Raw genomic sequence first — 27226 nt, forward strand, 5'->3', positions numbered from 1 at the left:
TACAAGAGAGAGAGAGAGAGAGAGAGAGAGAGAGAGATATATATATATATATATATATATATATATATATATATATATAACCACAGTCTACTTTCCATCAAACTTAAAGCTAATAAAAAAACTTAAATCCATTTTGACTCTAGAAACAGAATTGTCGGTTTTCGGAAAGATCCCTAAAACTATTCTGGAGATGCAGATCAAGAGATTTTCCAATATTGTACCTTGGCTGGTGCTAAAAAATTACGTAATTTAAATTTTCCAAACCAAGTACAAAGAATTTATAACTGTAGACCATTACCAAAAAATAAGTTGGCTGAAAACCACTTACGACAACTTGTATTTCAACTTGGTTTTCAGTTTGTATTTGGGACAAATGCCTACTTAAAAATAACTTAAATCCTCTTTATTAATCAACTTATTTCCAACTAAACCAGAATCAACATTTACATTTAACTACTTAAAAGCAACTTAAATCCTACTAGGGAAACATCTAAAAACCAACTTAAAAATATTGAAATTTCCTGACTACTAAAAACCAACTAATTATAAACTTAGCAAAAGCAGTATTTTGCTACCAACTGAATAACAACTTATTACCCCTTTAATAGTAACTTGAAATATGCTGACAACTTGAGCCTACTTAATACCAACTCAATAACAACTAATAATGTGTTTACAAACTAAATACAAACTGAAATCCAACTTATTTTTTGGTAAGGGGGTGCAAGATTTGTTAATAAGGTAACCGGGTATTATAGCCAGGATGCACTTGAAAAATGGAACTGGATACCATTCGAGAAACTATATTCACTGGCATTACTACAATTTATTTACAAAGTTCACGTATCAAAATTTAACTTAAATTAAAACGAGACCCTTTCATAAAACAGTTCTGTACTGAAAAGGACATCTCCATAAAAAAAGCTATTATTATTATTGTTATTGATAGGCCCCTTCAGGGGGAAGTATGTAAACTAAGGAATTGTGAAACCATAGTTACACCAGAACAATATAACTATGGTGGAGGATAACATTTGGGCTCAAAGTCTGACTGACCAGCTGAAAATTTCTAATATTTTTTAAAGTTCTTTAAAACTTTATTTTTGTGACATTATTAAAATTCTGTACACTGTACCCTGTTTAAAAGATTTAATTTCTTATTTTCTATATTCATAATTTTTCTGTCTGTAATAAAAACATTCAGTTCTGGCCCAAGGTTTGAATAAAACATTCAGTTCTGACCCAAGGTTTGAATACTCCCCATTAGTTAAGTCTCATTCAATATTGTGTTAAATTTGTTGTTCATGGTGGATGTTGGATCTTTCCTACTTTTCCCGAAGGGGTTGTTATTCACTTTTGGGGAGGATCTTTAGTCTTAGTAATCTCGATAGAATCTTGATGATAAATATATTTAATTTGTGTTTTGATCTGGTCATAATTTTTTTAATATTTTATTTTAGCTTAGTGAAATTTGAAGAAAGCAATGATTTGAACAAACTCATCTTTGGAGCTGTCAGCTACATTTCAGCAAAAGATGTCGAGCCTTTAAAATCTTTACAAATGTTATTTGTACTTGATGAATTATCTACATTCACTTTGTATACAGGACCAGTAAAGGTAGTTGCATTTCGAATTGCTTTTTTTGTAGCTCTTATTTATTAAATTTAAATTGTAGGTTTGTAAAGTGCATATTCCTGGATCACTTGGTCTGGGTGATGTTCTTCCAAGTGTTAGTCGTTGGAGAGAGTCTCTTCTTTCTGGAACACCTAGGAGAAGTAGCCTAGCAGCAACTGCCAAAACACAAAATGCTCTCGAAGCCAAATTTCAAGTCAAAGTAAAATAGATGACTTTTAGTTGTTGCTCTTTCAGTTAATTTTGTTTTTAATTTTGTAGTACCAAATGTTGTCTCCTGTACAAGCTCAAATAGAAAATTCATTATCTGATTACTCTTTTTCGGAAGATAGTTCTATTAGTTCCTTCGTTACCAAAATCCGAGATGGAATAAATAACAATGTTACATTGGTAAATGGTTTTATGATTTTATATGCTGATCAAGATTTAAAAAGGCAGTTAATAAGTTAATGAAATATTGTTGTTATCAATCAGCAAACAAGTAATGGTGATTATTTCAAAATTGCTTTGCCCAAATTGTCCAGTTCTGAAATTGGTAAGTATATTAACTATTTTGTTTTACAAATTCCATAATATAAACAGTTTTTTAAAAGCCAAATGCGTTATAAAATCAATAAATTATGTATTCCACTCTTGGTTTGCCATAACTATAGAGTCATATTTTATATATATATTTTTTGGTCTTGAATTTTTGAACTATGAAACTATAAACACTTTAATTTCATGTTGAAACTCGAAAATGTTTCTGTACATCTAACGTTTTAATATTTTCTTTCTTAGTCACAAGGATATTAAAAGCCCTAAAATCGGTACTACCTAAAGACATTGCGTCACAGGTTCTCCTCAAGTGGTATACAACTAGAAATGCTCCTGGCCCTTGTGATATTTCCGCCCAAACCGAATTAGTTTGTTTCTTTCAATGTCTCTTGGGCATGCTAGGATATGATGTTGAGGTTTCTGGAATATCCGATAAAATTGCTGACTGTGATTGGTCAGCTTCTCCAGTTGAACGAAAAAAATTTAAGAACAGTGAACATGGGTCTGATGTGGTAGGTTATATTTCTGTAAACAGCCTTCTCTCTATGGAAATTTGCTAGACAAATACATGTGTAAATACAAAATCAAAAAACTAAAATAGATGTCGTGTGATTAGCCAATTTTTCAGAAACATTAAGCTTTCCTATATATTTCAAGAAAGGGGTTTGTAAACACCATATTACTAAATGCTTAAAGAGCTCCACAATTATTTACCAATCAGTTTTAATTTTAGTGCACATTAGCAAAATATTTGATTCTTGTTTTTGCTACCTACACTTATTGTTTGAATCCCTACAATTAGAATTTATTTTAAATTGTAAACTAAACTCTTTTAAGCTTACGTGTATAGGAAACCAATCCCCTTTTTTATTTATCACAGTACCAAACAACAAGGAAAATAGTACTAATTTCATTTTTATGTAACTAAAATCTGCAGAGTACAGGTATAACAATTAAATAAAAAACTTAAACTTATGTTCCTCAAAAAATAATGAAATAGAAAATGATTATATCATTTAAAATAATCATAACTTTCTTTAAATGCTTCATTATATAGTATTTTAGATAATATGTAGTATAATATCCCTTACCAAAAAATAAGTTGGATTTAAGTTGGTATTTAGTTGATATACACATTTTAGTTGACGTTAAGTTGGTTTTAAGTAGGCTCAAGTGGTCAGAATATTTCAATAAACTAGTTAAAGGGATAATAAGTTGTTATTAAGTTGTTATTAAGTTGATGGGAAAATTCTTTTGTCTTTAAGTTGGTAATTAGTTGGTTTTTAGTGGTCAGAAAATTAAATATTATTTGTAAGTTGGTTTTAAGTTGGTATTTAGTTGGTTTTAAGTTGGTATTTGTACCAAATACCAACCTAAAGTATTTCCTAGACCACTTATTTTTTGGTAAGGGATTTGTGATGGTTCCAAATTATATAATAGTTATAATCTCCGGTATATATCAATAATATCCCTTACCAAAAAATAAGTGGTCTTGTAACTTTTTAAGTTGGTTTTAAGTTGGTATTTGGAACAAATGCCAACTAAATACCAACTAAAAACCTACTTAAAAACCACTTTACACCAACTTAAAACCAACTAAAAGCTTTCTTAATAAAGACCACTTAAAACCAACTTAAAACTTACTTAAAAAGACCACTTAAAGCCAATTTATAACCTACTTAAAAATTTTTAAGTAATTATCTGACCACTAAAAACCAACTTAAAACCAACTTCAAAAAATGAGTATTTTCCAGCCAACTTAAAAACAACTTAAAAACAACTTATTACCTCTTTAAATAGTTTATTAAAATATGCTGGCAACTTGAACCTACTTAAAACCAACTTAAATGTGAAAACCTACTAAATACCAACTAAAAACCAACTTAAAACCAACTTAAATGTGAAAACCAACTAAAAACCAACTTATTTTTTGGTAAGGGATGTTGGAGCGTAATTCCCATGATTATATCACTAGAGGAAGTGTTAATAACTTTGCAGTGTCTATTAAGCATAACAAATTTAGTGATCAAAGCCTAAGAATAATAGGTATGGAATTATGGAACAATTTATCTAATGAGCTTAAAACAAATGTCTTACTCAACTTTTAAATCTAAATGTAAAGAAATTGTATCAATAATGAATGACTAGCCATAATGTATGGTGTATTTAGTATAGTTGTAAAATTTTAATGTTAATCCTTAATTTAAAATTTTTGATGTGGTGTGGACTTCCTTTTAAAACAGTAATTTCGAATGGGATTATCCAAATAAAGCTTAATTATTATTATTATTATTATTATTATAATATGCAACTATGGAAAAAAAAATTGAAACCTACTCAAACTTTCAATTTCTATTTTGTAGGACTTCATTTCATTAACTCGCTCGAAGTTTGGCAAATCCATGTCTGTAGAATTACAACAGTTAGGTTTGCAAGTTTTTGATTCACATTCCAAAAGTTTTCCTTTTCATGGACAGGTGACATCCATTAATACATCCTCACCCATTTACATATACCTGCCATCAATTCTTTTTACTTTGCATCTTGTGTACGAGGTTAGTTCTTCTTATTTTATAACTTATGTTCCATATCTCCATTTGATTTCACTTTTTCTTAGGATTTGAAGCTCAACACTCTGCATCAGAATTTTTTGCCACTAATGGCGAAAATGCTCTATCAATTGGCTGGGTATTTTTTTATTGACATTTTTAATAGTATTTGTTTAAAATTAGATACCCTTTTCATAATTCGTTTACTATATTTAAAAATTTTAAGCAAATTTCACAGTTATAGTGGTTTTTCTGTGACCATTTCTTAAAAAACATTAACAAGAGAAGTATAAAACCATTATAACAGTTGGTGCCTCCTGAATTAATATCAAAAGTCAATATTAGCCCTTAGGACATTAACTCTTATGTTCTATTTTGAGTAATCCACAGTTATCAAAACTTATGTGTACGTCGCCCCACAACCTTTGGTGACTAAACCTTATTCGAAAAAATTGCAAGGAAAGGATGGATTGTTAATAATAATATAATAAAGTCGTAGGAGCTTTAAAGAGTTTCATTAGAATGAAATAAAAGATCCCTTACCAAAAAATACATTTTTAAAAGTTTAATAATTATTAGAAATTTGTATAAGTATGTTTTAGTTTTGCCACCAAATACACACGGTGGAAGTTATATTCAACAACTCAAAAAAAGTATAAAAAATAAAGCATTTTTTTAATTTTGTTAAGCGCGATCTACAAAGGGGCCAAATACAATGAATAGTGGGAAATTTAAAGAGTCAGACTTTCTGTCCGTTGTACCCTCATATAAAGAGTATTTTAAGAAATCATATTCGTCTAGCACTACTGCATATTTTATTGCTCTCTAGTTGTCATTTATGATTTAGAAACAACTATATTTAAACTAAACAGCAGAAATTTGGCTGTATAATTGTTAACATCAAATTGTTTCTTTTTAATGGAAAATATAGAAGCATAGGATTGAATCATTATCAAGATCATTATTGGCGAGATGTTCCTTATGTTTGTAGCGATAAACCGTTTGTTAAAGCTGATGGAATGGATTTAGGTTAGCAAAGTATAAGTGTATACATGGTATTACAAAAATGGAGGTTGGAATGTAATTCTACGGTTTCTAAAGGTCATTCATGACATTTTTTCATACACTCAACTGTTTCAAAGCTACAAATTAATTGATGTATTAATTAAAGTTACTTAACCAACATCATCAATTTTGGTAAACTGATCCTGCATCTTTAATATCAAACAGTACATGGAAATAAACTAAGCTTTTAATAAAGAAAACAAGTTAATGCCCTCCCTTTTTCAATCCAATGCTATTGTCACATGTTGTTAACTATTAAAGAATAAAAAAAAAATTATCCCAAATGACCTCTAGAACCAGTAGGATTTTGCTCCCACTACCATTTTTGACACAGTTTTTATTTTTTTTAATAGTATATGTATTCTTATTTGTTAAGAGTACATTTTTAAAAAAAATTTTGTAGATGGTCCTCCAAGGTCTTTACAAATGCCAAACAACTTTCCGCAAACACCGCCCAATATTATTACTTGGCTAATAGACTGCATTGCTAACAAACCTGTTTCTCCATTTCCATATATTCCATGTGGTACCAAAGACATTAAAAACATCATTCTGGTAATTACCGTTGTGTTAGATTTTGAATTTTTTTATATGCCAGGAACATAATGAAAAATGCTACAAATGTACAAAAATATTGAAATATTTGGTGATTTAAAATAGTTTATTAATTAATCCTTTTTGACAGACTGTAATAGTAATAGCCATTTACTTTGTTCCTTACAATTGTCACATAACTTAGCAATTTGAACTTACAGAAGATGAGCTTCTGCTTGCAAAATTTTTGTGAAATTACTTGCCACATTTACACGTTTTATACTAATGATAATAAATCTTTGCAGTTGTATTTACATTTAAGAGGTGTTGATGTCAATGAAGAACAGTTTCCTGAGAAGTATTTATCTATGGTAATAGCACCTGGTTAGTATTACGAATATTTTTTTACTTAAATTGTTTTGATAGAAACTGTTGTATCTTGCTCGCTAAAAATATTTTAAGTATCCTTTAAGTATAAATTTAAAATGTATTATGGAATTCATAATCCGTCTCTATGTTGAAAAACGAGCATGTGTTTTGTATCGAATGATTAAAATGAAAATGGTGGATTATACCATTTTGAAAACTATTTTTAAACCACAAAAATTTGCTAAACACTGAAGTATAATAAGTTTTGGGTGAATACCAACGCACTTGTGGGTTTTTTTTTATTTTTGGATACTTTAGACGATGCTAAACATTTTTGTGTCAAAATTATTTTGCAAAATTGAAAATACTTCGAGATATAAATTTTTTTAAATTAACGTTTTCTAACCCCATTTTCCGTTTGTCGTATAGTAGGATACATGAAATATAGCGAATTGTTTTTTTTATTGGGTGGGGACAAAATATATTCTATTTTTCCTTGGAAATATGGCCTCTAGTTCGTGATGCTAGATGGCCCATCATGATTAGCAAGAATGGGTTACCCTCTCGTGCGGTGCCATTAGGCCCCAACACTTAATTAACACTACTGTTGAAAAAGTTATGCTGCTCTTGAATATGACCCCGATTTCATTCACTTTTCAGTGAACTATTCCCTTCGCTTCAGAGATCATGAAACTGGTGTCCACACGAATCGTACAGAAGGACTTGACTCTTCTTCCTTCTGGTCGAAGGAAACGTTTTATCCCTGAACTTTCCAAAAAATAAGTGGTCTAAGAACTATTTAAGTTGGTTTTAAGTTTGTATTTGAGACAAATACCAACTAAAAACCAACTTAACACCAACTTAAAACCAACTAAAAACTTACTTAAAATGTTACTTAATAAAGACCACTTAAAGCCAACTTAAAACTTACTTAAAATGTTACTTAATAAAGACCACTTAAAGCCAACTTAAAACCAACTTAAAAAATAATGTAATTTTCTGACCACTAAAAACCAACTAAATACCAACTTAAAGAAAAAGGAATTTTCCCACCAACTTATTACCAACTTACCTAGTTTACTGAAATATGCTGACCACTTAAAACCAACTTAATATCAACTTAAATGTGAATACCAACTAAAAACCAACTTATTTTTGGTAAGGGTGGGTATTTGGACGCAGTAATGTTCTGAAGTCGCGCGAAATGTCCAGGGGAAAATTCCTTTTTAGCATTTTTGAAGGCTGCAGCTACCTTGCACTCCCCTGATCCTTGACCATGTAAAACATTTTTAACATTTAACTTGCGCAAGTTGAATAATAATGAAATTTTTTAAAATGCTTTACTTTTATTGCATATTTATTTCTTTTATGCCTAGGAGAATTAAGCTAGCCGAATTTTGGTGAAAAGTAACGCTTAAAACTTTAATTTTTCAAAATTAATATCTCCATGTATTTTTATTTCCGCAAAATAATTTTGACACAGAAATGTAAAGAAAAGTCTAAAGTCTAAAAAATAATAATAAAATGTAAATCAGACGTGCGTTGGTGTGTTGGTATTTTGCCTAGGTTTAAAAAAGCATAATTAAAAAATATTTAATAAGGTCCTTTGTGGTAATAAGCTTCGTTCACTTAACTAACTGTAATTAGTTATTAGTTTCTAATTACAAACTTTTCTTAAAACCATGCAATTTATTTTCTCAAGGAATGCGAAAACCTGAGGATCTAGAATCCATTGTATCATTAATGAAAATGGGTATTGATATACCTATGGAAGAGAAAATAGTGCAATTGCTATCCAACCTGAAGATCACGATTGAAGATCTGAACAACATACCTTTTGGAATTTCTCTTCCTTTAGAGGGTGTTCTTTTTCACTGCCGAAGAAATCCCCCATCAAACTGGCCTAAAGAAGCTTATAATTTGATCAGTTAAGTACTTGAATTTATAGTCTGGGTTGTTGTTGCTTACCATAATTTATTTATCACGGCCTAAAATTTTTAAAAATTCAGGGAATTTAAATTTAGTTTGAAAATTTTATGAATGTGATCTAAAAAACCTAGGTTTCTAAATGTAATAAAAACGTTTAAGCTACAACATAATTATCTGAAGAGTAACCTGAAGTTAATTCATTGACTTCTGATAAAAGTAAAAACAAAAATTTGTTGAATTTTGGTCTTAAAATTTCAGACCAAAAACCAATATTTTAGAGTGAAATATAATATAATTTTGTATTGCTATGTATTACTTGGTTTTTAAACATTTCACCCCCCCCTATTCAGGAAGACAAGAATTAACAGTCTTAACACAAGAAATTCCGCCCAGATTTAAAAGATCGAATGCTAGCAGTCTACTAGCTAGTAGAAAGACAGCCACAACTAAAGATGAAGATGATGGATTTGACCACATTGATTATTCAGTAATGATTTATAATAATTTTTTTCAATTTTTAAATCATAAAAAAAACTTTATAATATGACCCTACCTGGAATTTAGGTTTCAATTAATTCCAAAGTGAGTCGTATTTTAAAGCATGATAGTTACTGAACACTGAGTTGCATTTCAGATGTTAACTTTGAAGAATGACATAATTGTACTTCATAAATGTAAATTTAACCCTTTTCTCTTAAAATTTTTAATTGTTCCGAAAACATAAGTAAACTTTTATAAAAATAATTCATGTATGGTATAAAGATGCAATGATCCAAAATTTTCTAAGTTTAATGTGTAATTTACATTTGAATTCTTGTTATAGGTTCTCAATTTAAGGTTTAGTAAAGACCAAAGAGTTCATGATGTTTGCCGAATGTTACAATCATCTTCATCTGTTAGAGTAGCATTAGTTCAGAGACCAGAAGTAAGGTAGGTTTTTTCTTGTAATCAAGGATGGGCACAGTTATGGAATCAGTGGTATTAAGGGACACTGGTTTTGCCTAAATTAGAATAATTATTTGAAGAAAAATGGTGTGAGAGAAGCAAAAACACCTGATTCAGACTCAAAACTATGCCTTTTTTAACCAAATGCCCATCATGGTTCATATGAAATTCTCATATAGTTTTCCCTTTAACAGCGACCATGAATTCTTAGAAGAACAAGAAAAATACCTCTACACTCTTTGTATTAGAACTATGGCACTACCAACAGGCAGGTTTGTGTTTTCAATTCGAATTGATTCTAAAATATATTGTATATTAATTTTGTAATTTTTTTAAAATTAATTCAGAGGAATGTTTACATTACGTACATGTATGCCAGTGGTTACAGAAACATTACCTATTCCTAAACTGTGCTTAACTGGTAGATCACCACCTAGAAATAACACAATTGAACTCACTCACATTGATGTGCCCTCTAATATGAACATGTGGCCTTTGTTTCATAATGGTGTTGCAGCTGGATTAAGAATAACTCCAAATGCCGAAGAGGTATTAATAATTTTTATATTAGGATAATAAACTAGTTTTGACATAAGGTAATTTATTTATTCGAAGATGAACAGTGTAAGATTATGAATATTAGTAGTATACTTTAAGAATCTGAATAATTTAAGGATTATACTTACATGATTACACATTTTATTTTCATATAGATCCACTCAACTTGGATTGTGTATAACAAGCCGAAAAGCACAAATAGTTTAGATTCACCAACTGAGCATGCTGGTTTTCTTATGGGCCTAGGCCTTAATGGTCATTTAAAGAATTTAACTACCATGAGCGTCCATGACTATCTGTGTAAAGTAAGTGGATTTTCTTTTTTTTTTGTGGTAACTCATATGAATTAATTTAGTGCGAGTCTGAATTAGTTTAATATAGTTAACCACAGTTAAACATATTTTTTGCATATAAGGAATGGCAAACTACCTCAGTTTATGCAGGTGCATAGATAATTAATTAATTGGGGGAGGGGTGAAATTATCCTTTAGTCTCTAAGTCTGTCATTCTTAAGGTTGCTAAGTGTTTCGGTATCAATGGCTGGTTGTCGGGTGGCGGAGTGGTTAGCGCTTTCGCCTCTCAGCTAGAGTAGCCGGTTCGATCCCAACTTGTGGCACTGGATGAAAACTTGGGAACTACTCCTGGGTTCCCTTACCAAAAAATAAGTTGGCTAAAAACCACTTAGGACAACTTGGTTTTCAGTTTGTATTTGGGACAAATGCCTACTTAAAAATAACTTAAATCCTCTTTATTAATCAACTTATTTCCAACTAAACCAGAATCAACATTTACACTTAACTACTTAAAAGCAACTTAAATCCTACTAGGGAAACATCTAAAAACCAACTTAAAAATATTATGTAATTTCCTGACTACTTAAAAGCAACTAATTATAAACTTAGCAAAAGCAGTATTTTCCTACCAACTTAATAACAACTTATTACCCCTTTAATAGTAATTTGAAATATGCTGACAACTTGAGCCTACTTAATACCAAAAGTGGATATAAAACAAAGTCTGGGAGGAAAAGGGTTCGTTAGCTTTCCCAGTGGTTTCCTTCAAAAATGAGGAGCTGTTTCCCCTATACAATGATTGAGCCAATCAGGAATGACTCTGTTACATTTGGCCTATGTCTCATGACGTCACGGTCAGAGGAAATAGTTCAGATGGGCGATGCTAGCTAACCTAGCGGTAAAACCAAGAAGCATATTCTCCTTGGTAAATCTCCCGAAGACGTTGTCTCGTTGGTTAATTTATTCCTTTTTCAAAAATTTTGCCTCTGTTAAGTTCAAGAGTCACTGTGGCTCAAGCTCGTAAGAAATATACACCAGAAGAGTTAGCTTTAAAGCCGAAAAGTAAATTTAGTCAGTGTAATTTATTTATAGAAGATTTGTATTCAATTGGTACTATACAAACCAGTGAAGATTTAAACCAAGGCTTAACTAAAATTCCAGTAGATAGGGATGTAGACAAATTTTAGTATAGTAACATGGATTAAATAACCTTATAAGGTTATTTAATCAATGATAGTAATAACCAAGGTAATAATGCAGAATCGCAAACTGAGATTGGAGAGTTCATTTGCATATATTGGGTCACAAATTATAACTGGGTCAATTCCTTCTTCATTAAGTACTAAATTGTATACCCAATTGTTCCATGCGTACAGAAAGCCACTATCCTCCTCTTTCTTCAGAGTAATGCGAATATAACAACTCGTGTTGAGAGCACATATCTTCTAGTAGTTCTTTTAAAGTTTGATTGTTTTTAAATTCTTTAAACACTTTAAGCCGCACACCCTATTCAAATAAAACAAAAACGTTTTTATCAATTATCTACCTAAGCCTTGCCAAACATGTGAATTTTCACAAAGAGCAGACGCACCAAATCCAGCCCAAAGACTATATAATCAGGTGGCTAAGGAACTGAAGAAGAACTATAATATATCAGCCGATTTACGCAGGTACATGCGAGTAAAGTGCCATTTGTAATGCTCCGCCAAAGGGGGTAGGCACAAACTAGGGGCATGCTTGGGGGATCCTCATTTTTGATGGAACAGGGCTACCGGGTCCTCCCAGACTTTCTGTTTTATATCCACTTTTGTTAATACCAACTCAATATCAACTAATAATGTGTATACAAACTGAAATCCAACTTATTTTTTGGTAAGGGTTGAGTTTGCAAGTTCTCTCCCCACTTGTTAAAGGGGTTTTCCTAGAGTTCTTCGGTTTCCCCTTTCCATAAAAACTTGTAGAGGTTAACGATTATAGTTAAATGTTGGGAGCTGTTGGCTTGCGTGGCATGAAGGGCATGCTACCACCCTTCTACTCATTGTAACCTGGCCACCTTTTTAAAGGCATTATAAGTCTCTAGATGACTTGGGCCTAAGGTGGTGCCTTGGGTATTAGCCTAGCTGATTATTATTGTGCCTATGGATCGATTCTATGTTGACTGATCAGGTTGCGATGGCCTCCTTGCTTGGTGAATCACTGAGGGTCATGCTGCCCTTAAATGGGTGTTCTTTCACCCCTGCTATGGTGCCTGGTTGTGGATGAACTCTTGGTGAGGGTTAACAGGGATGGCTGTCTCGGCTTTAGTTATGGCGGCAATGTCGCAATGATTTTTACTTTGAAATTCCCAGGAATCATTTTGGCTGTTTTGACAAAAGCTCTTATCTCTGGAATACTGGTGTAGGGGAGGATGGCCTCACTGTCAATCCTGATAAGATGAGCCTGGTCGAAGTGCTAGGTTGGACTTGACCCAACCACCCAACCCCTGCTAATAATAATAATTCTTTCAATTGTAAAAATGCATTTTGGTTTCTGTTTACCTTACATTTTAATTCAATATGTATTAATGCAATAATTTTTGCAGCTGAGGCTTACATAAGGTTTGGAGTTTATCAATCTGCTAGGGTTTGGAAAATGGTGAACAAAAACTTAAGCGAATACTAATAGGCACTAGGTGGCATAATTAATTTCCTAACATTTTATAAACAAACTGCCATTTTGGTTTCATTAGGTTGGTTTAAAAACTAATATTCATAAACCTCTTTTATACTTAATCATCTTAGTGTAATTTTAAACATCTTTTACAGTTTGATACGTAGAATATTGTATGAGATTATATAGCATCACTTTTGTACTAAGTTGTTTGTTCTTTTATAGAATCAAGAGTTGACAGGAGTTGGACTGCTACTTGGATTGGCTGCTTCGAAGTATGTTGTATTTATGTTTTTACTAAGAATATAGAATCCTACAAATATATAAATTTTGCGAAAGTTTTGTGTTACACAGTCTCAGGACTTTTATAGGTGTATAATATTTTAGAATTGACGTATTTATTTTACTATACCCTTAAAAGATAATTAAAAGCCAGTTTATATCCCCTCATTAAAATCAGTTCACTGCACCCCTTAAGAAATTATTTTAAAGAGCAACTACACCTGTAGTTATTACCACAGGTGAACTCCCTTTAAACTTGATCCATCCACAGTTTATATCCTTACCTCCCCGCCACTTTTGCTGCCCTATCTTTAAAAACTCATGTAAAGCACAAAATGGTGTGCGTTAATTTTTTTATGTTGTTTAATAGACTTGGCACTATGGATGTGTCCACGACTAAAATAATGAGCATTCATCTAGAAGCATTATTACCGCCAACATCAACTGAGCTTGATGTTCCACCAATGATTCAAGTAGCAGCTGTACTTGGAGTTGGGCTTCTTTATCAAGGCTCAGTTCATCGCCATATAGCCGAAGTTCTGTTAGGAGAAATAGGCCGCCCACCTGGTCCAGAAATGGAACACTGCATTGACAGGGAGAGTTATGCACTTGCTTCGGGATTAGCTCTTGGTCTTGTTACTTTAGGGGTTTGTGCAATATCTTATTAAGGTAATGGTTGGTATAAAAGTTAAATTGGACACATTTTTCAATAGAGAGGCAGTGAAGTGGCTGCTTTGTCAGACCTTCCAATTGCTGATCAGTTGTTTCACTTCATGGTTGGGGGACACAAAAGGCCTTTGGTAAGTTATTTTACACCACCATACCTTTTTGTACTTCTATAGGGAGTATAATATGTTTTAGAAATTGTGTGGGTGAACCAATAGGCTGAGTAGGCTTAAGCTTAGGTGTCTTCAAACTTGCCTTAATGTAGCAGGCCCAGCACAGGGCTAGAACAAGGTCAGGGTGGGCCTACCAAAGCTCAAGTCTAGGGGCCCAGTTGGTAGTTAATCTGCCACATAATCCATTATATTGCGATAAGAGTTCTAACCATGTTTACATTAGGTGGTAAAAATATAAACTTCTAAAAATAATCAACAGCACTCCTAGTTACTAGAACCAGAATTTAGTTTGATGCACCATCAAACATCCTACTCCCTTTAACTGATACATAGTCAGGGTACATTTGTAACGTTAATACCAATATTTTTTGCTTTAGACTGGTATTCACAAAGAAAAACAAAAATCTCCCAGTTACCAAATTAGGGAAGGAGACTCTGTTAATGTCGATGTAACCAGCCCTGGAGCAACGTTGGCACTTGGAATGATGTTCTTCAATACAGGAAATAGGTAATTTCTATGAATCTTTTACTGTTTCAACTAGTTGTCTGCCCTGAAACTGCAGAAACATAACTGAATTTCCCAATGAAATCTAGTTTTAGAAAGTCTATGATGTATTTCCTTTGCTTAATTTTTTCTTCAGAAATTGTATTAAAAAAGCAGTCAGTAAGGGGTTCAAGAAATTAGCGTTAGATTAGCACTAGATACTTCGCAATAAAATAAATTTTATATACTTCTGATTTTATTAAGAAATTGTGAAGAATCTAACTAGTTATTGTATTTTTGTTTTGTTCAATGAAGATCCATTGCTGAGTGGATGGAAGTTCCTGACACTCAGTATCTTCTCGATATGGTTCGACCAGATTTCCTTATGTTAAGGGTAAGATATAACCAAATAACAATTTTTTTTCAAATTGAATTGAATTCGAGTAGCCAACTATAAAATATGACGCATGTATGTTTCTTATATGTTGTATGTTTATTTTTTAGACAATCAGCTATTCTTTAATAATGTGGGATGAAGTGCTACCTTCCAAATCATGGGTTGAAAGTCATCTTCCTTTGGTAACTTCATTTTTATTTCAATTAATACTAAGCCTAATTTAGACAACATTTATTTTATTGGCTTTGTTGTATATTATCCGTCAAGTGTATAGGATTTGGAGAAATTTTGTGTAATACTCAGACTATTGCCTAATGAAAATAATTATTTGACTTTTTATGCAGATTGTGTCAACACATGCATTGAAGAAAGGCCAAGCTAATTCAGATATAGATCATGAGACAATGAGGTTATTTTTAAATTGAAATAATTATAGGTAATGTTTGATACCACAAATCAATCCTGCTGGTACAGTCTTGTTAAAAATAAGTTATGCCATCTTTCCCATGGAGTAGCGTAGCTTTATTTCTGTCTAGAGGGGTTGGACTATGTAAAATTTCAGAGGTAGTTAAGAAGTAGGTAACATATAGCTACGTCTAAGGAAGTTTTCACAGAACCACTTCTTGTTTGGCCAGTGTGGAACCATGTTTAACATTTGAGGGTCAGGAGGTAAAAGTAGAACCACGAGGTAACCCAAGGTTTGGTAATGTAATCATGGTATACCTTTGATGTCACTTTCAGTAAAATATAGTGCATGAATTTAAGGGAATTTATTTATCTATGTATGTGTGCCAGCTTGTTTAAAATTAAAGGAGATTAAGAAACAGTAAAAAAATGTTTTCACGAAAACCAAAAACAAAATAAACAATGGTTCTTTTGCTACATTATAAAATGGGTTAACTGCAATATAACAATACATATTTAGTTTATTCGTCTTTGTTGCCAATTGAAGAAAAACAATAAACTATTGATAATAATCTGTTGAAACATGTTCGTCACCATCATTTTACTTTCCTTTGAAGTTGCTTCCCCCAGTTTTTGTCGAACTATTTATGGTATCAACCGCTGTTATGATACATTTTTTTTTCATTCTAACCATGTGCATAATTTTTTAGCCAAGCATACTGCAATGTGGTTGCTGGGGCCTGTATGAGCCTAGGGTTAAAGTTTGCTGGATCAGCCAATGAAGAAGCATTTGAAACATTGGTAAGGGATCGATTTTGTTCAATAGCTACCCCCCCCCCTAATTTATAACAGTTATAAATAGGTCCCTGGAAACAACTTGCTGTCTATCTTAACCAGTCATTTACTCTAGCCTTTTTGAGTTCCATGATGAATTCAATTAAATAAGACAAAATTGTACCTCTACTTTAAATATTTAGCTGATTAAATAAGCTTTTAATCCTAAAATGATTAATAGCAGCTGTAAAATTTGGCTACTATCACTATTGCAATAAGTTTTGCACTTTTTTAGTTTCATTTTGCTCGAATGTTTTTGTCACTCTCTGGAAAACCGGTTGCAGAGCAAGCTGGGAAAAGTACGATAGAAACATGTCTGAATGTCATTGTGCTCTCTTTGGCCATGGTAAGCATTTCATGTATTTAATAGTTTTCGTACGGGGTCCAAATAAAGTGTGGGTCAGGGATGGGAAACTATTTTTATGTATTTAGATGACTGTGAACTGTCATTGAAAGTTGTAGGTTTTTATTCAAGATTCTAAGTATATATATATATATATATATATATATATATATATATATATATATATATATATATATATATATATATCATGATCTGGGTATTTAACTATGTTATGAATTTATAAAAAAATTTCACGAAATAATTTTTTTATCTATTACCATGAATATGTTAAGAAAAAGTACCAAAATATTGTAACATCTTTTGCATACTTAAATTGGAAAGCAATTGAGGAATATCATGTGAACTGAAGAACATTTTCTTTATTTGAAGGTTATGACTGGAACAGGTGACATAGAAGTTTTAAGATTGTGTCGTCACTTAAGGAGTCGAATAAGTCACGCTTCAAGCTATGTTCAATATGGTTCTCATATGGCAACTCATATGGCTCTTGGTTTATTATTTCTGGGAGGTGGAAGGTTTGTTGTTTCATATAGCACCTTTGTTTGTAGGTCTTCTTATCTTTAGTACACACCCAAGGTTAAAACTCCCATATCGATTGTAAAGTAATGTGGTAGCACACTATCTAGTTGAACTATGATGTTTAATTTGATTCTGGTCAGACTCATTCTACAATTACGGCTTCATTTAGTTGATATAAATTTTATTTACACTTAAATGCGGCCATTTTGTTATCGCAATTTTCTTCTGAAGTTGTTTCCACAGACTTACTTGACTACTCGGATTGGACACCAAAATTAGTTATTGGAAATAGACGTTTCAAATGTAACAATTGGAAATTTGTTGTAAAAAAATGGTGTTTCAAAATATGGTTGTTCTTAGTAAAAGCTACAGAAAAGTGTACTCTTTCCTTAAGGCTCGTCTGGTCAATTGAAAATAAAATTATTGATATTAGTTAGGGTAGCAGTATATTCTGCTGTTTTTTTGCTATGTTTATATTTCCTTATTTAAATATATTAGGTTTACTTTGAAGACTACCCCTGGTGCAATTGGAGCATTACTATGTGCTTTTTTCCCTAAATTTCCAACTCACAGCAATGACAACAGGTAATTAGTTTTATTCTATGGTATTAAGTATTTTGTGTTAAGTAACTTAATACACTGCCAATATAAAATATTTTAATGATACTAATTGAAAAAGTTATACATGAATAGTTAAATTTGATCACAGTTGAAGATAGGGCCATTTTGATTGTGTATGGCAAGATTAAGCAGGGTCACGCTGTTTTTCAAATGATTTTCAATTCACTTTTTTATGTTACTGGAATTTAACTTTCAGTGTTCCTTTACTTAACTTGTGGTGGGAGACAGTTCGAATATTGTTCAACTTAATCGTTCATAAATAACTAGCCCCATTATACAATCACTATGAAATGAGCACTACCAGATGGTAAATTTAATTTTAAAGACAGTATAGGGTTAAATGGTTTAGAATAAAATATCTATTGTAGGTTTCTTAAAGTATTTCTTCTATTTTGTTAAGTCAGACTGGAACATCAAACTTTAAATAGTCATACCATAAACTACATACATGAAATTAAAGTTGTCACAAATAATGGTAGAAGGCTCATTAAAAAGCCAAAACTATCTTCTATTGCCATAATGGGTGAAGTGAACTACAGCGGCCTCATTGAATTTTATATTAATTTTGGTTGCGCCTGATAGACCTTTTCACGTAGATGCTGATTGCATTTTTTATTTTGGCCGCAAATGATTTTTTAATTTAATTTTTTTCATTTTAAAAATTTCTCATTTTCATTGAATTTTATATTAATTTTGGTTGCACCTGATAGACCTTGTCACGTAGATGCTGAGGGTATCTTTTATTTTGGCAGCAAATGATTATTTAATTTTTTTAATTTTAAAAATTTCTCATTTTCATTGAATTTTATATGAATTTTTGTTGCGGCTGACAGACCTTGTCACGTAGATGCCGAGGGTATTTTTTATTTTGGCCGCAAATGATTTTTTAATGGAATTTTAAAAAATTCTCAATTTTGGGCATTTTCACGTGTTTCGTTGTACTTATTTCCGTCGTGTGTTCGCCGACCCCACAGTTTCGGTGTCCTAATAATTTCCACGTGATATTCCCTTAATTTATAAAATCAATTACAGTTTTTGTTCATTTTCTAGGTGTTTTGTATTTTTGGGCCACAAAGTGCTATTCCCGTACTTAATAAAATCAATTACAGTTTTTGTTCATTTTCTGGGTGCTTTGTATTTTTGGTCCACAAACGCTTTTTTCAGGTTGATATTAACAGTATATACTTGATTCGTAAGGCTTGGTACTGTCCTCTAGGTCGCGTTATAGATGGCCCATCGCTTTTTTTAGTATGGGGTTGGGGAGGCGCCGCGCGCCCCCAACGCTTGAGCGAAGTGATTGCGCGGCGCCGTCAGGCGCCAATACGGGGAATTTAGTAACGGTTTTTACGTGTTTTGGAAGTAATTATCTTCGTCAAAATAGTGGTGTCGACGGATGCACGACGGAACTATTTTTTCGAAAACGTTACTAATCCCCTAAAATGACTACTTTTTTAAAATTAAGTTAATTAAAAATAATATCATTTGCGGCCCAAAAAATAGTTTCGTAATCTACGCGTCAAGTGCTACATTCTCCGCCAAAAAAAATACAAAATTACATGAGGCCGCTGTAGTTCAATTTTGCCAAAATAATAATAGCAAAATTTCTTCCAGTTTTATCTTTTCTGCAATTTCTATACCATAATGATCTTTTAATTATTAGTCTTTATTGTTTAAATTTTTCAGTGTGCAATTTCTTTTCATATTTTAAGATACCACCTTCAAGCGTTTAGGCACCTTTATGCTCTAGCTGTTGAGCCTAGACTTGTGATTCCAAGAGACATTGACACTGGCAAGGTTGTCTATACTCACTTCAAAATATTCTTTAAAGACACAGATCGTTACAGTGGCTCTCACTATAGAGTTAAAGGCCCTTGCATTCTCCCTGAACTTACTTCACTTAAGGAGGTGAGACTCTGCTAACTACTACTTCACAATATTCTTGTGTAGTCATCAAACTATATTTACTAATTAAAAGAAAACAAGACTACGATTTGAAAAATATTTAAAATATGAATAATATTATTCTTGTGCACTTTTTTAAATCGTTGTCTTGTTTTCTTTTAATTAGTATATTAGCACAAGTTAGCTAACAATTACTACACAAATTTAAAATATATTTTATTAAAGGCCAAATTTGCATGTTGGCAGCCAGTTCACTTCTAAAATTATTTAACTGGATTTTGATTCTCATTATTAGTAAAATGTGCAAAATTATGACTAACAATTATTCTATAATAATTATGGTAAATGTAGGTGAGTTTGATCAGGGGGTAAGTGTTATCACTCCCTATTATTTCCCTTACCAAAAAATAAGTTGGCTTTTAGCTTGTATTTAGTTGGTATTAAGTTAGTTTTAAGTTGTCAGCATTTTTCAATAAAATAGTTAAAGGGGTAATAAGTGGATATTAAGTTGGCAGTGTGGCTTTAGTTGGTAATAAGTTGTTTTTATGTATGGTTTTAGTTAGTATTTAGTTGGTATTTGTCCCAAATACAAACTTAAAACAAAGTTCCTAGACCACTTAATTTTTGGTAAGGGATATTCCCCAAATATTATTATAATAAACTATTTGGGTGAAGTTAACTACAGCAACCTCATTGATTTTAATTGTTATTTTGTTTGCGCCTGATAGACCTTTCACGTAGATAGCGGGTATTTTTATTTCGGCTGCAAATGATTATTTAATTTTTTAATTTAATTTAAAAAATTGAACTTTTTTGGGTATTTTAAAATTTTTTGTGGTTATTATTTTCGTCGTGGTATTCCGGTAGTTTGTTAAATAAATTAGAGGTTTTCTTAATTTTGGGAATTTTGGGAAATTTATAGGTGTGTTGCCTTTTTTTGGCCGCAAACCCCTATTTAATTTTTTAATTTTATTTTTAAATTTTCACTTTTTTGGGACTTTTCACGATTTTTGTTATTATTTTCTTCGTGTGTTCGCCGACACTTGCAGTTTCGGTAGCCCACACCACGTGTTGTTCACTCCGAATAATTTCCACGTGATATTGCGCTACTTTCTAGTTGTTTTTATACGAACACAAAAATTATTACCGTGTAATCCAACAATTACTAGAATTTTTCCAGTCGCGTACCTCACTTTGCCTGTTGAGGATTCTCATTAACTTGACTATGTTAAATAAATAAAACTGTAGTAAAATGCAGAGTTAGTTTATTTACATATTAAGATATTAACAGCTTGCTGTTATCAAGACTGGGAGAGAAGTGTTACATAACGTCTGCCACCAGCAGACGAACCATACTAGTTCAGTTCAGTCAAGTGTGAACTGAACTGTTCCATAAATTAAACAATCAGCTTATAAATGCCTGTTATAGCAAAGACTATATATTCATATGGTTTTGCGATATACGATCAAATTTTTCCCACGCCCGACAATACTTGGTAGGGTATGCCCATAGATATAAGAAATGTATATAAAGGTCTAGATAAATTTCAGGGCGTCTAAGCCTAACATAAAATACGGAATTGACACCTAGCAGACACCGAGGAAGGCACTTGACCAAGAGCGCGAGCTCTCTTAGCATTTTCACCGTTCGTCACATCGGTTATTAGATTTTTAGTATAATTTTTAAGCAGGAGACAAGGGCTCTCGTGACGATAGCACGAGCTTTCTTACCGATAGATAGCGCCTTATAAGGATAGCCTGCAGAAATTACGCGTTTCTGCTAGCTGTCACCTCTGTATTCACTCCCTTAGAAATATTTTATCTACACCTTTATATACGTTTCCTATATCTATGGATATGCCTAGGTACTGTCCTCTAGGTTGCGTTATAGAAGGCCCATTTGCATTTTTTAGTATGGGGCTGGGGCGGCGCCATGGGGGGCATCACGAGAGCGTAGCGAACGTGCTGCGCCGTCAGGCGCCAATACTTATACTAACACCAAAAACTGTTCTTTAGCAATTTTTTAAAACTGTCTGGTGTTGGCGAACACACGACAAAAAGAATTTCAACCCAAAATCTAGGAACTTGCAAAAATTGTCAAAACTTTACAATTCAATTTAAACATTAAATCTTAATTTGCAGCCCAAAATAAAAATACCATCGTAATCTCCGCGTCAAACTCTATTGTATCCGCCGAAAAAAATTATAAAACAAGATGAGGTTGCTGTAGTTTGAAACATATTTAATTATACACATATTTGTATATTTTCAATATTAATTTAAATTAAATTTAGTTTTTAAAACTTTTAGATAAAAAACGTTGTACTTTTCTACTTGTGTTTAAAGATTTTATGCCCAAAAGAAAAGTTCTGTAACTTTTTCCTAACTGGCAAACAAGTTTCATATTTTGTTTTTTGTAGTCTGCTTATGCGTGCTGGGATTTTTTTTTTGCTAATTTCAAAATTTAATCTGGAAAAACTTTCTAAATTTGCAGTGTGGGGTTAGTGTGATCAGTTAATCAATGTTAAATTTTGGTTACATAATTTTCTTGATGTAAACTTACTAAAAAAGGAAAGGTGAAAGAAAATAAATTAATATTCTAAATATCAAAATTTTATAAAGACCCTCTAGCTGGCTACTGAAATATTGAATCAAAAATGACTACTTTGTTCAGCTGCCATGCTGGATTGCAAGTTTTAAAATCTCCAGACTTTATGGCTGGCGCTAGATGCTAGGCTATTTTTGACCCAGTTCAGTTTTTTTACACACTCAAACTTAAAATTAATTTTACTTGAAATGAAATATCCTAGTTTAAAATAATTCATGATATTATTAAGTGAATAGACTTAAAAATTTTAAACTCTTATTTTATTACAAAAATTTTAATTCTTAGTATGAGAGGGTTTCAAGTAAGTTTAGCTAAACCAAAATTAGCCAGCCAATCCCGTATGACCATTTTGTAACCAAGTTTCAAGTTGCAATCCATTACCTGTTTAATATTAATCTTAAGGGGCCATTATAGTAGAACTCATGAAGATGATCGAGGTCAGTTGTTTGGACTTTACTACAATATAATTATAAAAGTATAATTTAGAAGTATAGTATATGAAATATTTGGTGTATTGTTGGGACAAAACTACATATATTTATATCATAATTTGTAAAGTGATGACAGTGTACTAATTCCGTTTTTTTTGTTCTTTAGGTTATAGTGGAAGACTCTCGGTACTGGCCTATTAAATTTGATCATCAACGAAATTGGAAATTTCTTCGGTATACTAAGTTCAAATTTCAAACTTACACATTTCCTTTTTCTGGGTATTTAATGTACATTTCTATAATAGACCTATTGATAAATTTAATTTTCCTGTTAGTCACTTTTCATAACTCCTGTTATTAGTTAACAATTGCTCACTATCATATTTAAGAGTAGCAATCTATCATTTGACAGTTGGTCTCAATTGGATCACCAGGAGTCAATAATGCTACTTGTTACTAGGATCCCGCTTATTGTACTTTTTGTGGTTTCTTGGTAAATGATGTCAAACTCTATGAATACCGAGGTCATTACAATATATCTTGATCGGGAGAGTGGGACAGATATTCATAATTTTACTTAACTATTTATATACTCAATAAAAAGGTAAACCACAAATTTAACGATAAACTTAACTAGTTATTTGCAAGTTTATAAAATTCTTTAGGGTTTAGCTTTTTTTGTCCTATTTCATTATGGACTATTCTACCTGTTCGCATATTTTATCACATTTTAGATTGAATAATAAAACTCAACATAAGGGAAATAGTGTTATGAATTCCTGTGTTCTCCTATATTCAGGGTGTTTCTTTGCCCCACAACATGCGCGTGTATTGTAAGTTTGGGGTAGAACAATACAAAAAAATGGGAAAACCCATGTACTCTGGATCTGGATATAATTATCCCATCTCGGCATGATGTGAGGGACTAACGACTGTCAGATGGCTTGTACACAGATTACTCACAGTAACTAGCCCCTCGGCATATGTATTAATTCCCTCGTTTTGTTCATATGAGCATAGTGTATTCCCCCATACATTTAATACAGACAAGTCTTATGGGGAATCATAAGCTGGTTATAGGGGAAATGCAGAAACTGGTATAAATTCAATATTTTATTCCTCAATAAAGTTGTTAGACTTTCATACTTCTTCATATATTTTAAAATTTACTTTCAACACATTTTACCAACAATGTTTTTGAACTTTATTAACAGAACTTTGCTTGAAAGAGATGGATATGTTTATGTTAAGCAGAAAGCTGGTTGTTTGCCATATACAGAAGACCCAAAAGGTTTCCGAAGTGTTCTTTCTCAGTGTATAATGCAAGATAGTGTTCATGGATGGACAGTCAAAGTAAAAATAAACATATGTATGGCTGAGCAAGTGAGGCCTACTTTTTAACTAGCTTGAAAATCACTCAATGTTTGGTATATTTTCCCAATAGAGGGATGCTAATAAGCCTTTTTGCACATCCGTGTACAAAGGGGCTTTGTCAACCCCCCACCATAAATTCTATATCTCAAAACTATAGCTCTGAAAGTCCAAAGAACATTAAGTCAGACCCCCAAACAAAATCGCTAAGGCTCGCTCAGCCCAATAGTTATATAGCAGTTAAAACTAAATCCTACTATATTTTTTCAGCCAACAGCAATTACTTCATTTTCATCTGACCCACTAGTGTTGAACTTCTCTTCAGCCTTTCTACTGCCCAGTTCTAAGATTATTCAGGTAGCCAATATGATGCTCCATTTAAAAAAACTAGTGGTTACAAGATTTCAAATTAACATACAAGAACAAAAATATATTAAAATGCGAGACACACAAGTGATACAACATGCCCAATAAAACATCCATTTAAATTTACAAATGCATAAACAAGTGCCTATAAAAGAGGGAGAAACTAACTACTGGCTGGGACATGAAGAATATTGATAATTTAAATTTAGCTAGTGTTGATAAAAAATGACCATGCCAAATATAGTCAAGTATCAAGTGTTTTGGCTTATTTATAACTGATTTGCAAATAGTTATATTTTTGCCCCCTCATGTTTTTTTAAGAGGGTCACAGACTGGTGGGGGAGTGAAATGGGGGGACAAAAAATTGTCTAGTTTTTGGATCATAAATGAAATGAAAAGATATTTTCCAACATATTTGTTAATTTTCTTTAAATGTTTCCCATTTAAATTGAGGGTCCTGGTGGCCCCTCAACCTTTTTTGTATGAATGATTTATTTGCATTGGTCCGAGCATTAGTTTTCAAAATCAATAACTCCTAATTGAACTGCCACTATTTTTAAGTCTTTATCTCTTTAAGATGTACAGTATAGACATGGAATGCTGTTTTTCAGTACCAATATGACTCTAAAATGAAGCTAGAACATAATTTTGCTATGTAAATTAGATATAGAATATGGCAAACAGATTTTGACTTGTTGAAGAATATTTAATATACTGAGCAAATACTCTTTCTCTGAAAATGTTGGAGACAGACGTACTATATAGTGTGCTTAATACTTGTTTTCTTGCTAAAATTATACTTTTATAATTGAATTAAGAATGTATTTATTTATACTTAGTGAGAATGATGATCCCAGAATGAGATGGGGGAAGGAAAATATCACCAGCATGTGCTTCAGTCACCTCGAAAGACTAATTTTTAGGGATGATTTATTTTTTACGGGAAAAAGCTTACTTTTTAAGCATGAGGGGGATTGGGAGCAATGGTAAAAATTGTACATCTCAACATAGTTAATTTCCCTAAGAATAAAAAAAATACATTCTTGTTTCTAGTAATGAGTAATATCAAAAGTAGCATAAGACCCAAAAGTGTGTCAGCTGTACCTTCGCACCTATTAAAATTTCTAATGAGACCTAGTCACACTATAGACTACATAACCTACTAGTTGGAATAGTACTAGCAACATTATATTTAGTCTATGATTTGGCGCGATTTTCTCTATTCGATTTACTCGCCCTTAGACATATGTTCTAAAACGCCTCACTCGGCAGCGCTGGAGTAACTCTATTTTGATGACGTATTTTCCGACCCCCCTTTGTTTCCTTTTTTTACTTTGCGACAAACTCTCATTAACTACTATACCGTTCTGACACATTTTTGGGTCTTATGCTACTTTTGGTAATATCAATGTTTTATTTGAAACTTAGGAAGGAGTATTTCAAAAGCAGCAATGCGCTCTTTTATTTGAATGTGCAACTATGGAAAAGACCGAAGCATTTCCAATATATTTACAATTAGTTCAGGTACTATCTTTTAACTATGCATCTTAAATAAAATAAAACTTTAAAATTGAACAAAAGTGTTTAATTAAAATTATTAGATGGTATATGGCCGATGATGAAGGTTAAGAGCCACCTATGGACTGCATTGCAAAAAGTTATAAAACACCCGTAGTTTATCAATCTTTACAATGCAGTCCGTGGGTGGTTCTTAATGACTAACTTTCATATATATTATTATCACCACTATCCCCGTATTTACTTTCCGTTGCTACGTAACAAGTTTTGAAATTTTTATTGTTTAGGCTTAGTTTATCTTTTTGGTGTAATATTGACAAGTCAGATTTCGTGCACGGCACTGAGTCCCAAATTGGAATTTCTGGCTTTTTTATTTAGCAATAGGTTTTTTCAATTTCTTCAAATTAGGGTTTAGTTTGGTACTTTCACATGTTTGTCACTCTTTGATGATGAAGGGCTTGTTCCCTCCTACATGTAACAAATAATTGTTTTATAAAAAAAATTGCATTTTATTCTGGTTTTACTGGTATTAAACAATGTACTGAAAAGAACATTAATGATACTATTTAAATTTTCAGCTCCTATCAAATTCTCCTTCAGATTCCTGCCTATCATATAAACAGTTAAACCTAATAACTGAATATCAGAAGAGATTTCCTGAAAGATCCATGTTAGTGAATGCTGACTATGTTTTATCTCTCAGAAATGCGCTTGAAAAGGATATCCATTTGAGTGTCAAAAGTAAATCACTTTTTAACTATTAATTATCTTACAAAACTTTTTCATGTTCAATAAGTTAGATTTTACTTGGTATACCCATTTTAGTTGATATAAACTTGGTTTTAAGAACGCTCAAGTTGTTAACATATTTCAATAAACTACTTAAAGGGGTAATAAGTTGTTTTTAAGTTGGCAGGAAAATCCTTTTTCTTTTTTAAGTTTGTAATTAGTTGGTTTTTAGTAGTCAGAAAATTACATGTTTAAGTTAGGTAAGGGCTAGCCAAGACAAAATTTTAAATAAAAAATGTTTAAGTCGTAGGATCTAGTTTTATCCACTGTGACCCTCGTGTGCTATGATGAAATTAGGAGGAACAATGCCACAATTAAATTTGAAATACTACAACCAAATTTTTCAACATCACTTCTGTTACCCTTTTAAGGGCTACAGAATTATTTGGCCCCTTTTTCAGGTAGCTCCTCCTCTTCCAATAAGTAACTTACATAT

At 32.1% G+C, this 27226-nt stretch overlaps 1 protein-coding gene across 1 annotated transcript in view; it reads left to right on the plus strand.

The window, feature by feature from the left end:
- The window catches only part of shtd (anaphase promoting complex subunit 1), a 45228-nt gene that overhangs the window by 17134 nt on the left and 868 nt on the right, over positions 1-27226 (plus strand). Inside the window, exons 11-43 of the mRNA XM_090167875.1 lie at positions 1461-1617; positions 1676-1834; positions 1894-2022; positions 2107-2167; positions 2413-2681; positions 4533-4724; positions 4787-4857; positions 5650-5747; positions 6187-6338; positions 6623-6701; positions 8389-8613; positions 8966-9102; positions 9439-9545; positions 9755-9832; positions 9908-10109; positions 10274-10423; positions 13286-13335; positions 13713-13989; positions 14056-14142; positions 14559-14689; positions 14981-15059; positions 15170-15244; positions 15407-15471; positions 16178-16268; positions 16537-16647; positions 17035-17180; positions 17683-17769; positions 19515-19710; positions 22913-22980; positions 23961-24099; positions 24388-24474; positions 25912-26007; positions 26580-26742. Coding sequence (XP_090024001.1) covers positions 1461-1617; positions 1676-1834; positions 1894-2022; positions 2107-2167; positions 2413-2681; positions 4533-4724; positions 4787-4857; positions 5650-5747; positions 6187-6338; positions 6623-6701; positions 8389-8613; positions 8966-9102; positions 9439-9545; positions 9755-9832; positions 9908-10109; positions 10274-10423; positions 13286-13335; positions 13713-13989; positions 14056-14142; positions 14559-14689; positions 14981-15059; positions 15170-15244; positions 15407-15471; positions 16178-16268; positions 16537-16647; positions 17035-17180; positions 17683-17769; positions 19515-19710; positions 22913-22980; positions 23961-24099; positions 24388-24474; positions 25912-26007; positions 26580-26742 — 4214 coding nt within the window. The remainder of the gene's footprint in view (positions 1-1460; positions 1618-1675; positions 1835-1893; positions 2023-2106; positions 2168-2412; positions 2682-4532; positions 4725-4786; positions 4858-5649; positions 5748-6186; positions 6339-6622; positions 6702-8388; positions 8614-8965; positions 9103-9438; positions 9546-9754; positions 9833-9907; positions 10110-10273; positions 10424-13285; positions 13336-13712; positions 13990-14055; positions 14143-14558; positions 14690-14980; positions 15060-15169; positions 15245-15406; positions 15472-16177; positions 16269-16536; positions 16648-17034; positions 17181-17682; positions 17770-19514; positions 19711-22912; positions 22981-23960; positions 24100-24387; positions 24475-25911; positions 26008-26579; positions 26743-27226) is intronic.

This window comes from Leiobunum rupestre, chromosome 3, assembly GCF_980474605.1.
Source record: "Leiobunum rupestre chromosome 3, qqLeiRupe1.1.hap1, whole genome shotgun sequence".
Taxonomy (NCBI): domain Eukaryota; kingdom Metazoa; phylum Arthropoda; class Arachnida; order Opiliones; family Sclerosomatidae; genus Leiobunum; species Leiobunum rupestre.